Source organism: Podarcis vaucheri, assembly GCF_965113315.1.
Source record: "Podarcis vaucheri genome assembly, chromosome: 15".
Taxonomy (NCBI): domain Eukaryota; kingdom Metazoa; phylum Chordata; class Lepidosauria; order Squamata; family Lacertidae; genus Podarcis; species Podarcis vaucheri.
This window is the reverse complement of record NC_138753.1, coordinates 1,611,999-1,628,957: the sequence shown is the minus strand read 5'-3', so window position 1 is coordinate 1,628,957 and position 16,959 is coordinate 1,611,999. Positions and strand designations below refer to the sequence as shown.

The window sequence follows — 16,959 nt, the reverse complement described above, 5'->3', positions numbered from 1 at the left end:
CTACAGCCTATACAGTGGTGCCTCGCAAGACGAAAAGAATCTGTTCTGTGATTCTCTTTGTCTAGTGGTTTTTTCGTCTTGCAAAGCAAGCCCATTGACGGATTAGCGCTATTAGCGGCTTTTAGCGGCTTATCGGATCAGCTGATAAGCGGCTTAGCGGCTTAGAAAAGGGGGGGGGGAGGAAAAAAACCCCGCAGGAACTCGCAATACATTTTTGTCTTGCAAAGCAAGCCCATAGGAAATTCATTTTGCGAAGCACCTCCAAAACGGAAAACACTTTCGTCTAGCGAGTTTTCCGTCTTGCGAGGCATTCATCTTGCGGGGCACCACTGTATCCACTTCCAAAGCTATTCTAAGATTTAAATATTAACATGTTTTTTCAAATATTCTTTCATCTTCTTCCACCGTCTCTTCTCTCTGGTCTCGGAGTCTCCCGGTCATATAGTCCATATAGTTCCATATAGTCAGAGGGGCCCCCTTTGGCCTGACCCAGCCAGCTCTTGGGCTCCTTTTGGACATTAGCGGTGGCGCGAAGGAGGGAGCGCAAGCCTCTTGTCAAGCAGCACACTCTCTGCTGCCCTGAAAATGCGTCTCCCAGCCGGCCTCTTGGGGCTGAGCAGAGCCAACAGGGCGCTGCCGTTGCCTTGCGAACGGTCCCACAGCGAGAGGCAGGATCTGCTTGGCTGGCCGGCGCCTCACCTGAGACGCCCATCCAATCCCCAGCTTGGGATCCAGGCCGGGTTGAGTGGAAAAACCAGCTGGTTGCCATGGGGAGGGCCTCGGAAGAGGCACTGCGGGTTTTGAGGCTGGGGTGTGTGTGTGGCAGCAACAACAAAGGACTCTCTTGCCCCCCCCCCCCAGCATATCCCCGAGATCTCGGCTGCTGAGCCACAATGCGCTGTGCTGGGAATTGGAAACTGTTTTCTCCAGGAGGGGGTTGTGGCATCTTCTCCCTGGGCATGGTGCCAGCTAGCAAGGGCACAGCTCAGGCAGAGAAACACACCTGGCAGCAGCTGAGTGGTGGAGCTTCCCAGGTTTAGTCCACCCTGAAATCTCCAGGGAGGGCTGGGAGGGACAACGTCTGCCATAAATCCCAGAGAGCTGCTGCCAGTCAGTGTAGGCATTATTATTATTATTATTATTATTATTATTATTATTATTATTATTTTATTAATATCAGTGTTTTTTTCTAAAAAAAATGTTTAGGGGTACTCTCACTTTCCTTCTCGTATTGAAATACTGCCCCCCAATGAGGCCAAACTTAGATTCACAAAATATTTAGGGGTATGCGTACCCCCAGGAAAAAACCCCCACGGATTATTATTAATTCAATTTATATACTTTAAAGCCCTAAATGGATTTGGACCTGCATAACTAAAGGAGTGTCTCCATTCCCATCACTCAGCCAAACAGTGGGATCCAGCTCCGAGGGCCTTCTGGTGGTTCCCTCGCTGTGAGAAGCCAAGTTACAGGGAACCAGACAGAGGGCCTTCTTGGTGGTGGTGCCCGCCCTGTGGAACACCCTTCCATCAGATGTCAAGGAAATAAACAACTACCTGACTTTTAGAAGACATCTGAAGGCAGCCCTGTTTAGGGAAGCTTTTAATGCTTGATGCATTTCTGTGTTTTAATATTTTGTTGGAAGCCGCCCAGAGTGGCTGGGGAAGCCCAGCCAGATGGGCGGGGTATAAATAATAAATTATTATTATTATTATTACTATACCACCCTTTATCAAAAGATCTTGGGGCGGTACACAACATTAGAAATACACTACAAAACATCAATGATCGAACAATAATAAAAAGCATACTGACAGCCTAATAGAAAAAATAATCAGAATAACAGCCTCCCCCTCCACCTTTTTACAGGCTTTAGATTATTTAAAGACCGAAGGCCTGGGCAAAGAGGAATGATTTTTCCTGGCACCTGAAGGCATGCAATGATGGCGCCAGGCAATCCTCTCTGGGGAGAGCATCCCACAGTTTTGGAAGCCCTACCAAAAAGGCTCGTTCTTGTGTTGCCACTCTCCGAACTTCTCCAGGAGCGGAGACCTCGGATGACAAGTGCAGGGTCAGGGTTGGACAATACGGAGCTGGATAGACCAATGGGTCTGATTTGGAATAAGGCAACTCCCTATGTTCCCATTTAAGTCATTTCCTTATTCCAGATCATGAGGACTAGAATATATTTTTTTTTAAGCGAAGAGCTGCTGCTTAGTGGCAGAACATCAGCCTTGCATGCAGAACGACCCAGGTCCAAACCCTGGGAGCATCTCAAGGTAGGGCTGGGAGAGGACCACCCCCAAAAAATGAAACCTTGGAGAACTCCTCCAGTCAGTGCACACAATGCTGAGCTAGTTGCAACTCAGTATGCCTTTGACATATTTTTTTTTAAAGACTCCTTCCTCATTTCTCAACCCTGAGTATTTGACAACAACAATGTTGGCATTGCATAATTATTTTTGCTTCTTATGCATTTGCCTGAAACAAGAGTTAACTTCCGAAAGTCTCTGCCGCAAGATGTGACAATGGCCATGAAACTGAGCAGCCTTAAAAGAGGATTACACAATACAACATTGGTGAAGGCCGTGTTGTGCCTCCAGTGTCCAGCACAGTCTATTCTGAATAGCAGTTGCTGGGGATCACAAGTGAGATTAGGTTTATGTTTCCATCCAAGTATTTTTAAATTGAATGAATAGAGAAGGGGAGAGAGCCCAGTTAAATACAAAGCAAGTTTGCGGCGTCCACAGTGGAAAGACTATAACCTTACAGATGTTTGTGGATTGCAACTTTATCTGCCCCAGCCAGCCCTGGCAATGAGATCAGAGAGAGCAGGAGTTATAGAAGCTAGGAGGATAAGGCCAGAGAGTGCATTAATGGCTTTGGCCAGATAAAAAGAGGTGGAATGCTGCTATCGCACCAGTTGTTACTGGTTGTCTGCACTAAAGTAGGGCACGTTATTCCCATCTGGGTCCCAGCAGGGGCTCAGAAACAACAATCAAGCGAGGTAGATTATTGTGAGACCCAAGGAGCAGAGAAGGGGCTGCGAATCCATCTCCCAATACATTTCCCGTTTCCCAGCATAATCATAAGGACTAGGAACTTGCAGGAAGAAAATGAAATGTTAAAAAGTTCGGCTGATTCAAATTACAAGGAGATTATGACTTGAAAATTAGGAATAACTTTCTGACGGTAAGAGCTGTTTGATGGTGGGACTGCCGCAGAAGGTGGTGACTTCTTCTTCCTTGGAGGTTTTTAAGCAGAGGGTGCATGGCCACCGGTTGGGGATCTGTAGCTGTGATCCCTGTATTGCAGGGGGTTGGACTGGATGACCTTTGGAGGCCCCTTGGAACTCTACAATTCTGTAACGGCTTGTTTTGGAAGGTTCTCTGCCCAGCCCAGCCCAGGCAACCCATATTTGTGTTGAATTTGGACAGATTTCTGGCTCCAAGGATGGGGAGGACTTCATGGAAAGAAAGCGAAGATTAATCAGGGAACTTTGCGAGCCCAGATTGTGCAAAAGGGACACTGGCAGGCGGTCTCACCCCCCCCCCAAAAGTCATTTTCCCACCAAGACTGGCCAAATAAATCTGGCCCTGGCGCTCTCTGCATGCCTGAACTGCTAAATGGGATGTTGAGTTTTCTTTCCTGAACGTCAAGGAGGTTTTGCCATGGAAAAGGCTGCCATGCAGACGCCGCTTCAGTTTGTTCTGGGTTCATGGACTCATGTGACCACGGAAAGTGCACACAGCCTTCATTGAATTGCTTCTGGTTGCTGTCAAGGGCGACTTAAATGGTCCGAGGGAAGGAAGCAAATCCCCTGCTGGAATCGTAAAACCGCTGATTTGGAAACTGACCGTATCAGAGCGTCAGGAAAGGCAGCAATTGGCTGTGATGGCTTTTTATAGCATTCATGCACGGTGCAAGCAAAGGGCAGGGAGAGGTTTTTCTTGTTTTCTGAGCCTAAGTGCTTGCTAGATCAAGCCAGTGGGTCAACTAGTCCGGCAAGCCTCCTGTTTTCACAGTGGCCAACCAGCCAGGGTGGTGTACTGGTGAAAAGTGACCAGGGTTCAAATAGCTGCTCAGCCATGGAAGCCCTTGGGTGACCTTGGGCCACTCAGTCTTTCAGGGTTGTTGTTGTTGTAAAGAGCTCCTTGCAGTAAAGGTGGAATATAAGTGCAATGAACAGAATGGAATGGAGAAATCCACAAACAGGATTTGAACACAAGGCAACTCTCTCCCATCTGAGGTTTCCAGCACCTGGTATTCGAAAGCCTTGCTGCCTCTATGGAGGCAGAGTAGTCTCATCCAGGAATTTGTCCAATCCTCTATTACAGCCATCCAGGTTGGTGGCCATCATCCCTGCCTCCTGTGGCAGGGAGTTCCACTGTTCAACTCTCTGCAGCATGAAGGACTTTCCCCCCTTTTCTTTCTGCCCTAAACTCTCCTTCCACAATACCAGAACATTGAGTCATCTAACGAAAACAAAAGATTCAGAACAGAAGAGAATGAAATGGCAGGGCGTGGTGAACTTGTGGAACTGGCTGCCACAAGGCGCCGCTGCAACACGCTTGCCTTGATGGTTTTGAAAGATTAAGACAAATTAACAGAGAAGAAATCTGCTGGTCACGACGGCTGGAAGCTGTATCTCCAGCATCAGAGGCAACCTACCTCTGAATACCAAACACTGCAGAACAGCAGGTACTGTTCTTTGTGGAGATTAAACCTCCAAAACAGCTGCTCAGGCGTGTGACCACTTCAGCTGAGAGGATCCTTGTCTCAGTCAACTTGGTGACGCCTTGTTCCCATCCTGGGACTCTTGAGGGCCCCAGAAACCCAGGAGGTGGCAGCGTTCCAGCTGCAAGCTTTTGCCAGAGTGATGGCTTTCCTTCTCTCTGCAGCGCGTTAAGAGTGTGCTCACAACCTGCATCCGATAATAATAATATTTTTATTATTTATACCCTGCCCATCTGGCTTTCCCCAACCATTCTGGGCAGCTTCCAGCTCGGTTCCCCCACGGTTAAGCTGCTCTGTTCCCCAGCGCTTAGTTCAGCTGTGGAACTCCCTGCCACTGGAAGCAGTGATGGCCAACTTGGATGGCTTTAAAAGAGGATTGGACAAATTCGTGGAAGAGGAGAGGGCTCTGGAGGGCTGCTAGCCATGATTTCTCTGCCCAGCCTCCCCATTTGGAGGCAGCAATGCGTCTGAACACCAGCTGCTGGAAACCACAGTGGGGAAAAGAGGGCTCTTGCGTTCAGGCCGCTTGCGAGTTCCGCTTTGGAGCATCTGGGTGTCTCAACAGGATGCTGGGGCCCTTTTTATGAAGCTGTAGCTGCTGTGAGGATCTATAGCCAATCCACCTCCTTGCACACAAGCTCCTTGATTTGGCGCACGCCCATCCAGGGCCTCCACTCCAACAGCTCCACTTTCACCCCACTCCAAACTCTCTCCCCCACCCCACGTCCCAGATCCAAACAGGCACTGCCCTCCCTTGCTAAAGCACCCAGCATCCAGCCCCACTTGCAACATGCCTCCCACTTATGGGGAAATTCTTGGCAGCCAAACCCATTGCCAAATGGAAGGCAAACGTTCTCGTCAGTTAATCAAATGAAGTTTAAGAGCACCCGAGTGCTCTTCAGGCTGAGAGAGCTCCGAGGCACCATCGCTCCAGGGAGTCCTTCAAGAGGCGCATTGTTAAACTCTGGAACTCACTTCCCCAGGGAGGGGGACCAACCCAGTGTCTTTAAAAGAAAAGGCAGATTCACAGAGAATGCTATGAATTGCCACTAATAATTTATTATTTATACCCCGCCCATCTGGCTGGGCTTCCCCAGCCACTCTGGGCGGCTTCCAACAAAATATTAGAATACCGTAATACATCAAACATTAAAAACTTCCCTAAACAGGGCTGCCTTCAGATGCCTTATAAAAGTGAGATAGTTGTTTATTTCGACTTCTTATGGTAGGGCGTTCCACAGGACAGGCGCCACCACCGAGAAGGCCCTCTGCCTGGTTCCCTGTAACCTCACTTCTCGCAATGAGGGAACTGCCAGAAGGCCCTCGGAGCTGGACCTCAGTGTCTGGGTAAAACGACAGGGGAGGAGATGCTCCTTCAGGTATACAGTGGTACCTCGGGTTAAGTACTTAATTCGTTCTGGAGGTCTGTTCTTAACCTGAAACTGTTCTTAACCTGAAGCACCACTTTAGCTAATGGGGACTCCTGCTGCCGCCACGCCACCGGAGCATGATTTGTTCTCATCCTGAAGCAAGGTTCTTAACCTGAAGCTCTATTTCTGGGTTAGCGGTGTCTGTAACCTGAAGCGCCTGTAACCTGAGGTACCACTGTACTGGGCTGAGGCTGTTTAGGGCTTTAAAGGTCAGCACCAACACTTTGAATTGTGCTCGGAAACGTGCTGGGAGCCAATGTACGGTAGGTCTTTCAGGACCAGTGGGCTGTGCCCTGCCTCCCCAGTTGGAGTCAGCAAAGCTTTTTGATACCAGTGGATGGCAACTGCAGGAGGGAAAGAGGGCTCTTAGGATCAGACGCAGCTTAGATGGTTTCCTTTGGGAGCCTCTGGTTGGCCCCTGTGGGGTATGGGAATAGATGGGCTATTGACCCGATCTGGCAGGCTCTCAGGTTCAGAAAAACGTCTTCCTGTCCTCCTCTTGCACCATACAGAAGTTTCATAAAAGCCATTGCAACCTCGCTTATCATTGCTGCTTTCCCCAGCTCTTTTTATGACCTTTGTTCTGGGGAATGGTACCAGGATGTCTAGGGAAAAACTGGGTAATGGGCCACAGGGAGGGTTCAAGCTTCAACCCCGGCGTCCCCGAGTAAAACAGCACCTTGGAATAAATGGCAAACTGAAGGCATGTGCAGATGAGCAGATTTCCTGCTGCTGCTGCTGCATTGCTAACAAAGCAATTTGGGTTTCCAATCAGGCCAGGCACAAAGGCAGATGGGAAGGGCGTCTTGCATTTCGCCCCAAGACAGCTGTTGACTAAAGCAGCGTCTTCTCAACTCTCCCACGGGTACAATGCGTTTGGCACAATGGGAGAAACCGTAGCTTTGAGACGGAGCCCCACGTTGCAGCAGGCAGAGGGTGCCAGGTTCAAGCTTCAATAGCATCTCTAGTTAAAAAGGCTCTGGCGACGGGAGAGTTGGGAAAGGTTCAGAAAAGGGTGGCTGAAACAGACGGAGGGAAGGCTGGAGTGTTTGGGTTTTCTCTAGAGAAACAGTGAGGAAGAGGAGACATGATAAGGAATTTAGCATAGCATGGAGAAAGTGCTTTTCTTCCTCATAAAACTGGAACTCGTGAACAGCCAATGAAGTTGAAGATTCAAGATAGAGAAAAGAAAGTCCTCCTTTCTTTCTCAGAACAGCTAAACTGTGGAACTCCCTTCCGCAGGAGGCAGTGGTGGCTTTAAGAGGATTAATATTATCATTATCGGACACATTCAAGGAGGAAACAGCTATTTATGGCTAGTAGCCGTGATGGCTATGGTCTGTCCCCACAACCAGATGCAATAATGCTCCTGAATTGTGCTTGGTGGACCAATGAGCCTCTGGTCTGATCTAGCAGGGTCCTTCTTAAGTTCTTATGACTTTTGACCTGTAAAATTCAGGGGGAGCAAGAATTGCACTCCAGCAGCATCCATTGGGTAAAAGCTGTTCTCCCACCCTGAAAGGTACCCATGGAAGAGTTCTGACATGGTATACCAAAAGGCTATATGGTATATTGTAACTGTTTCTGGCAATATTATATAGTATTGGATGACCCAGAAACTGCAGTTAGTGCAGAATGCTGCCTCACTGATGCTGATAGAACATCTGCACTCCAAGAACATCTGCACTGGTTGCCAGTTTGCTACCAGGTCAGGTTCAAGGCATTACGGCTAGAATCTAAAACCCTTCACTTGGGACCAGGTCACCTGCAAGATCGCATCACTCCCAGAGCTCAAGTGCTCTGATCTTTCCAATACCAGCTCTGCAGTTGTAAGGAAGTGGTGCTTTAGTGTGGTGGCACCTGCCCTCTGGAACTCCCTGCCTCTTGATAACAGGCAGGTGCCTTTCCTGAACTCTCTGCTATGTCTGCCTAAAATATTTTTGCTTAGGGAACCCTAGCCACACACAGGTAGATGCTGGCATGCATTTTAATCTCTTTTAATCATTTTTTAAAAATTTAATTGATCATTTTTATCTGTAACTGTCATCTGCTTAGAGCTTTACTACAATCAAGCGGCATATACATTTTGCTAAATTACATATAGCTAGACGGAACCTTTCTTTATTCCTTTCCCATTTTCTTGTGTGCGTGTCTGCATGGCTTATTTTATCAAAGTGCACGTACCTGGTTGCAGAAGAGTGGGCCATATGGCCCCAGAGGAACTGCAATGACCCCATGCAGCCCTTGGGCTAGAAAAAGGGCTAACCACCTCAAGGCTCCAGTCTTTTGCCAAACAGATTTTGGCACTAGCTTAACTGCCACTGAAGCACTGGGTTGGGGGGCAGACAATGTTGTTTATGCTTGAAAACCTGTGTGAACCCACAACCCTCCTGTTTTCCAAAGGAAAGTCTCTTTAGTTCTTCACCCTTATAAAAAGAAAACACTAAATAGCTGCAGTTTCAACCTGCTTCCGTCTCTCGCAACATCTGCCTCCCCGTGGTCAGAAAGTGGAAGTGTCCAATTTTGAACAGATTTAGAAATGGCTTTAAGTTGAAAACGGCAGCTTCCGTCTTGGATTTCTGCAGACAGGCAGCCATCATTCTGCTCCCAAAGAATGAGAAGACACATAAGCATTGTTTCAGATGCCTGCAGACCCACACTCCAAGCGCTTGCCTGGTGACAAAGCTGACCCCTTCTCTCTCTCTCCCCCCCCCCCAACTTTGGCATTTGTTTGAAAGCATGTCTGGAGTTACTTATGGAGCCCAAGATGCAATTTATTGCAAAATCCTTTTACACATACTGGTGGGATTAGACTCAGGAGTCTATAGGAAACATTTTGTACAAAATGCATTTCAGAGGTGGGAGGTCTTTTCGTACAATGCTGGCAACGGGCCACTTAGATGATGCCAATCTGGAAACACAAAAGAAAAAGCGAAGAATTGCATTAGCCGTCTGATCTACCCCAGCCTTTCTGCCCCTTGGGGAATCACACCCACTCACTGCGCTGCTCCCTCCTTGGGGGGGGGGGGAACCTGACATCTTCTAGCAAAGGAGCTTCACAGCGGCCTATACAACTCAGCCTCATAGTGCAAAAACTGTCCAGGAATTTGAGATCTGGGGCTATTTCCTAGAAACCCAGTAAGTATTCTCAGCGATAACAGAAAATCTAGCAGCAATGACCAGAATAACAGAAATGTAAAGGTGGAAGGGACCTCCAAGGCTCATCTAGTCCAACCCCCCTGCAGGAACCACAGCTAAAGAATCTCTGACTGTTTTAAACCCCTCAATGAAGGAGAGTTCATCACCTTCTGAGGAAGTCTGTTCCAACCCTCAGAAAGTTCTTCCTAATGTTTACTAAGGTTAGGCTGGCCTCAACCAGAGTCAGGGCCTTTTTGGCTGTGGCCCTGATGTCTTTCCGCAGGGCCTGCAAGACAGAGCTGTTCCACCAGGCCTTTGGCCAAGGCACAGTCTGACCCCCTCCTCTGGTAATTCCTCACAGAACTCTAGCCCAGTGGTTGCCATTAATTTGATTTTGAATTGATTTTAAAATGAATTTAGAATGCTGTGTTACTTTTATTGTTAGCAGCTCTGAGCCCGGCTTCGGCTGGGGAGGGCGGGATATAAATTAAATTTTTTTATTATTATTACTCAAAATTTCCTCTCTTTCAATTTGAACCCATTGGTTTGCACTGTCCACGTGACAGCCCTTTCGATATGTAAAGATGGCCATTCTGCCTCCTCTTCTCTTGGCTGGTAATTCCAGGACTCTCAGGCGGGGAGAGCGCTCTTGCACTCACGTTCTGTTTGTGGGCTTCCTTCTGGGGAATTTGGCTGGCCTCTGCAGGGACTGGATGCTGCTCTAGCCAGGCCCTCTTTGGCCTGATACAGCAGCCAGGCCCTGCCTGCCCTTACTCCAAGGCCCCATTATGCGGAAAGGGTCTATCAGGCTCTCCCGCCTTACCTTGTTGGCAACATCTAGCGCGTCATAGTCTGGAGCAAGGCGGACATAGGCTTTCTTCTCACCGTCAGGCCTGGAAGGAGACAGGTGGTGTTAGCTCTCAAAAGCAGTGGTGCTGCACCATTCCTACTCTCCAGCCCTGGTGCACATTTGTTCCCTAGGATAAGTGCGGTGTGTGATATTCTTGCTTCAGCTTATTTTACTACCTTGAGCAATTAGAACTTTTTTTATATTAAAAAAATCAAAATCCATGCTCTTCCTCTTAACAGCCCCTGTTCCTCATTTAAATTTTAGGTGTGTGCTTTGAGTTACTTTACACTGGCAAAAACAATCCTTTCCCCGTTGCAAGATGCTAAGATGTTCAAAGAAAACCTCATCTTCCAGTCCAAAACCTTACACTGGATGCTTGGTACCACCCACTCTGGAATATAGTTATCAGGAGAAAATTGTGCATAATCTGAGATGTCGATAAGGACTAGAACGTCCAGACACTTTTTATATGATTTGGCATTCCTTTTATGACATGTGCAATGGAACCATCATTTTCAAGACAACCTCGTCCCAAGCCTGGCAAATCTTGGAGAAATGCTTGACAATCAGATAATATTCTGTACTTGGAATGTTGTTGTTTTAACCCACATGCCACTGTACTCGTTCTATGTGCCTGTTTTACAGCTTTGTTTTCCATCTTTTTAATTTTAATCTGTTATTATTGTTCTCTGTTTGATATACTGTACATTATAAAATGAACTAAAGCTTTACAGACGGCAAATACCCTCCCCTGAGAATTCTTACACCTCTGTCGATCCCTGGAGGGGCATTTTTTGTGCATCAGTGGTTCCTTTGAAAGCATCACTTTCTTCAGTTCAATAATGTTTCCATCATTTGCACAAGAGTACCCGCCTCTCCCTGTGCGCGCGTGCGCTCTCTCTCTCTCTCTCTCACTCACACACACACACACACGGTCTCTGCTCACCTGATAAGCGTGTTGACCTTTGCCACGTCAATGTCGTAGAGCTTTTTGACCGCCTGCTTGATTTGGTGCTTGTTTGCTTTCACGTCCACGATGAACACCAGGGTGTTGTTGTCTTCAATCTTCTTCATGGCCGATTCAGTGGTCAGGGGGAACTTGATGATGGCATAGTGGTCCAACCTGGGAAGGAGGGCAGCAAAAGGGGGCTTTTTCAGTTACTCACAGAAGTGGTGAGGGTGAGAGGTCCTCAAATACAGATCCAGGTGCATCAGTCACTATTAAGCTGTAATCACAACCAATCAGGCTTTGGTCGCTAAATCATCATCCTCTGCACCTTTGATCCTTGGCCAAAGGGGAAGGCCATGGGCTCAGCAATGGAACCCCTGCTCTGCGTGCAAAACGGGGTCTCCGGTTCAGCATCTCCAGTGGGGCTGGGGAATATCCTCCCTGCCTGAAACCCTAGAGGGCCTCTGCCAGTCTGTGTGCTTAAGATAGATGGGCCAAGAGCCCGACTTGGCAGAAGACTTGGGAAGCGCCGGAGGTCCCAGATTCAATCCCCAGGGGAATCTCCAGGTAGGGCTGGGAAAGTCCCTCCTGCCAGTACCTCTGCCACTCAGAGTAGACAATGCTGAGCTAGAGGGGTCAGAGGTCTGACTCTGGATAAAACAGCTTTCAACATGCCTGCGTAGCATTCATAAAACACTGAGATGAGAACATAAAAAGAGCTCTTCTGGATCAGGCCAACAGCCCATTTGTCCCACATCCTGTTCTCACTGTGAACACCTGGATGCCTGTGGGGAAACTCTCAAACTCCCTCAACAATTTGGGGGAGGAGGAGAACAGGAGCAGCAATCATCATTCATGTACCATCATTAAGTAACCATAAAAATAGAATAAATCTAGTTTTATCCTCCAAATATTTTACTAAAGACATTGCACTCAATTATTTCTATGATATTTTCTAAGTGTAAATATTTTACTTTTCTTCAGAAATATTTTTTTAAAAATAAACAAAACTGTCAAAATAGACTGGAGCTGAGAGGGACAGTGCAGAAACTGATCAGCAATTTTTAAAGGAAGACACTGTGGAACTCATTGCAGGAAGATACTATATGCCATTAAAAAAACCATTTTTAATACACAAGTAGAATGGGTATTTTGCCTGGCTACCAGAGCTTGGTGGGCCATGCTGAGCATCTCTTGGGCCGACTTACTTGTTCCTCCTTGGCGCACTCTTCCTGGGATACTTGGGCTGCCTCCGTAACCGAAGTGTTTTTGGCCTTCTGAAGGTAGGGGACGTCCGGATCTTCTTCTTCTTGTGACTGTGGACGCCTTTCAGGACTGCCTTTTTAGCTTTCAGGGCTTTGGATTTTGCCTCGGTCTTGGCCGGGACAGCTGCAAGGAGAAGACAGAGCTGAGGATGAGCAGGGAGGTGGGGGGAGGGGAGGGAGAGATCCTCTGCACATCCCATACAGCTTCAACGGGATTATCAGCACATGGCCTTTAACGCCTATGCAATTTACTCCACATCAATTCAAGTAACAGAAACATGTGCTTTTAGTGACCCACAGAGGGAAGGAAATCTTTGCATAAACTAACGGGCTCTGAACTAGCAGTGAATGGTCAAGAGAGGTCTTGTAGTTATGCTAGCACAATGAAAATGTCGACCCATCATCAAGATGCTGTGGAAAAGGCAAATTCCACATTAGGGATCATCAGGGACTGAAAATTAAACTGTCCTTATACAAATCTATGGTGCAAACTCTATTGGAATATTGTGTTGCCCACCCTCATTTAGAAAGAAGGTGAGTTATCCCAGTGCTAGAGGATTCAGGAGAGGCAAGAGTATTTCTTCACCCAGAGCACAGTTAAATTATGGAACTCATTTTCACAGGAAGCAATGATGGGACCAACCTAGATGGCTTTAAAAGGGATTTGGACAAATTCAGAGGGCTCTGAGTGGCTATTAGCCAGGACAGCTATGTGCAACCTCTTCTGAATACCAGTCACAGGAGAACACAAGTAAGACAGTGCTGTTGTGATCATGGTCTGCTTGCTGTTTGGTTGGCTACTGTGACAAAAGGATGCTGGGCTGGCTATATGAATGTTTAGTCTGATTCAACAGGTCTCTTTTTATGAGAACGGGAAGGGTAGATTTATAGTGTTTGCCTCAACACCATCTTAGTCCACTGGTAAGTCAGGATCTATTGGGTCACAACCTGATTTAGGAGTGGGCTGCAACAGCAACACTACAGCTATACAAAAAATATTTCATGAAGTTAAAAAGTGGGTCCCTGGGTGTCTCTTTGAGTAAAGGGGGGCAGCATTTCTGAAAAGGCCAGATTCTACTGATCTAGAACATGCAGAATAACATGTAAAGAAATCTGCTCAGGGTTAATAAAGATTTGGGGGGTGGGGGAGAAAGCTACCTGTTGCTATAAAAACATATTTTGAAAAAGAAGGAAGCCTACAAGCTTTCTAAAAGCCAGAAATGAAAGCCACTCAACAGTAGGTCAACTCTTACTTCACTTGTTAGATGGGTCTGGCTGCCAGGTAGGTATAAAACACAAACACATGTCACCCTACAGCCTCAGCCAGGGCTGGATGTCCCTCAATGCCCCTTCCAATTTGGACTGTCCTGAATCTTTCAACATTCAGCTTCATTGGGTTTCGCTATTACAAGAGAAGGAGGGAAATCTTCGTATCCCTGTGATTCAGAGCAATCGTTATTCAGAGGCACTTGCTGCCTCTGACTGTGTGGCTAGTCGGCCCAGGTAGCCCCCTCCACCCCGATGTATCTGTCAAAATTTCTTTTAACGTCATCCAAGCTGGTGGCCAATACTATCTCCTCTTCTTTATAATTTTTTTTCAAAATATAACGGTATTTTTACTGTTGCTACGACAATTGCTTTGGAACGGTTTTATATTTATTTTATGGTTTTCTTTTGTAGACTATAAAATAAAATATTTTTTAAAAAAAACAGAGGGGGAAAAGAAAGAGAAAAAAGAAAACATTTCAATCTATTCATTAAATAATTTCTTTTTAGGTCGACTTCCATTCCATGCTTCCATGGTTTCCTCAAATCATCTATTTCTGCTGCATATTCTAATTTTTCTAATCATTCTCACATCCAAATGTGGTGGCCAATACCATGTCAGTCTTCCCAAACCACTTCATCCAAACCACCTTTGGGGGGGGCAGTGCTAAGAGAAGGATGAACGAACCAGCAGCCTCCCCCCTCCAGGAAACAAGCCCTTTTGAACCCCCCCCCTAATTCACCACCTCCTCCCTACCCATAATTTAGCCCCCTCCCCTATTTGAGGGCTGCCTTGCAGCCAAGCCACTTCCAACTTAGGGGGGAAGAGAGAAACCAGCAGCCCCCCCCCGACAAACCCTTCTCAACAGGCCCCCCAGCAGAGAAAGTTAAGTAACAGAGCTATAGCAATTATAGGGGGGTGAAATAATATAATAATAATAAAATTTATTTATACCCCGCCCTCGCCAGCCAACTCCCTCCCCGCACTGCAGTCCCCCCCAGGTCCACGGCTGCCCCAGAGAGGGCGCCCCCCCGAGCCCCCACCACGAGGCTCACCCTCCTTCTTCACTTTCGGCGCCATCTTGGAAAGGAAGGCGAAAAAGAGAGACCCACGTGAGCCCCGCGCCAGCTTATAGCGCTAGCTCTCGCGAGGCTACGGCGCCCAAACGCCGCGAGAAGTCCCGCGAGCTGCCGGACGGAAGAGATTTCCGGGGCGGGCCTCCCGCACCCCAGCCAGGCTGGAGGGAGCATGCGCGCCACGAGGCCTCGCGGGGCTACGGAGCGCCGCGGTGCGCGACGGGAGTTGTGGTTTAGCTCGCCTCCCCGCGGCCACGTTTGGAGTGGCAGTCAAGGGCGGAGCCTTTGAAATCAAGGGGCACAGACGAGGCTTATTCATTTATTTCAAGTAAAAGAGATATGTAATATTGATCAGGGGAAAGAAACATGAGCATTATTGCATAAAACACCAAAGCTCGAGGCACAGAAGGTTAACCCTTCACTACACCCAACAAAGTATAAAACAAAAATCAGTATTTTAACACTTTAATTGCTTTAACCATGACACTTGTCATTTATGGACGTATGTTAATAAGAATAATGAATAATAATTTATTATTTATACCCCGCCCATTTGGCTGAGTTTTTTATTTTTATACTTTAATAATAATAATGATGATGATTTTTATTCAGTCTCTTCAAGGGCATACAAAACAAACAGCACCTGCCCTGTTTTCTGGAATGCCAAATATACCACCAAATAAAAGTGATCTAAAATAGGACAGAGAGCAAGACTGCAGCCATGTCTGACCCCTAGTCCAGGAGTTTTCAGCATGGCACCCTGGAGTGCTTTGAATGATGGGATGCCGCAGGCAGCTCTGGCCTCTGTCCCTCTTTCCTTCCTTTTCTCCCTCCTCTGATGCCCACTCACATCTCTTTTTCCATCAGGCGGCATGAGGAGACACCTCTCTTTGGGGTGGAGTGGTGGCTGCTGTCCAGAAGACTCCCAAGGAGATGGGAGAGCAGAAGAGCCTGAGGGAATACAAAAGGAGATTGTTTTAAAAAAGCTGAGGGGCTGTCAGTTTTGCAGACAAGGGGTGACATAACTGGGCTTCTGAGGTTTGGAGTGTATCCCCTCAGGGGAGACACAGAAAGATTGTAGTTGGACAAGGGAGCCGTGGACTCAAAAAGGTTGAAAGCCTCTGGGCTAAGGGGCGACTTCTAAAGTCTTCAAAAGCACTTACACACCTTTATCCTGGGGCATCACCTCCTTGCAAGGTGATGGTGAGGACTCTGCTGCAACAGAAAAATAAAGATATTCCTTGTTTTCCATTGGTTCCTGCCTCCACTCTAACTTTTCTGACCCACAGAACTTGGGGTTGGCTTTTACAGCCCTATTCCCCTCAATTTTTCCATACCAACTTCTAGGGAAGGGCCAGTGCTTGGCATACAGAAGACCCATGTTGTCCCAGGCAGCATCTACCGGTAGAGGTGGCAATGTCCCCAGCATGCAATCCCGGAGGGAGCGGGGGCAGGCTGCCAGCCAGTGCAAACAATATTAAGTGGCTTCATTTAAAGCTGCTGCAGCCACAGGAGATTCCAAGCAGCAAAACAGGAGAAGAGCCTTGCTTCTGCTGGACTAGAATGTGGGGTGGGAGTGCCTACCCCAATCGAGCCCTCCTGTCTGCTTCCCACAGAAGTGCCTGGAAAGACGAGCAGCAGCAGGACCTCCTGGCAAAAGGCCTCCTTAGAAGCTGGGTTTGATTGTATTTCTATGCTCTTATCCATTGCAGCTTACAAGCAATAAATAACAGTAGCGTGATAAAGCATAATAGAGCATTAGAAATACAGCATAAATCATACCTAAAATTTAACAAATCATCAATAAAACATTTACAATCCATAAAACCCTATTCACAAAGGGGCAACTAAAAACCTTGTCTCAGGCAGAAGGAGATAAACTGCTCCTGGCCGTGGAGGCACCACTTTCCGCTATCATAGTTGGCAGCTACGTCATAAAGATCTTAGGGATTTATTATTATTCAATTTGATTTGAATTAATTTTATAATGAAATGATTTTAGAATGTTGTATTATTTTATTGTTGTTAGCCGCCCTGAGCCCGGCTTCGGCTGGGGAGGGCGGGATATAAATAAAAAATTGTTGTTGTTATTATTATTATTATTTATTATTATGCCATCGTGAATAAAATATTGGGGGGGGGCTGGTAAGCACTGCCCCGCATAATCAATCACAGGACGTGGAGCACGCACACTATTTGAATAGTAATGCCCATCAACTTGGCGGCGGCCCCCCAAAATGTTTTATG

At 47.2% G+C, this 16,959-nt stretch overlaps 1 protein-coding gene across 1 annotated transcript; it reads right to left on the bottom strand.

Annotated features, from left to right (window-relative positions):
- Window positions 1-8,920: 8,920 nt before the first annotated feature.
- RPL23A (ribosomal protein L23a) lies at window positions 8,921-14,815 on the bottom strand. Its single transcript, XM_082201995.1, has 5 exons — window positions 14,692-14,815; window positions 12,313-12,493; window positions 11,102-11,278; window positions 10,129-10,198; window positions 8,921-9,078 (listed from the first exon to the last, which is right to left on the bottom strand). Exons 1-5 carry the CDS (start codon window positions 14,714-14,716, stop codon window positions 9,064-9,066), a joined length of 468 nt encoding a protein of 155 aa, XP_082058121.1. The 5' UTR covers window positions 14,717-14,815; the 3' UTR covers window positions 8,921-9,063.
- Between the last annotated feature and the right edge of the window lie 2,144 nt (window positions 14,816-16,959).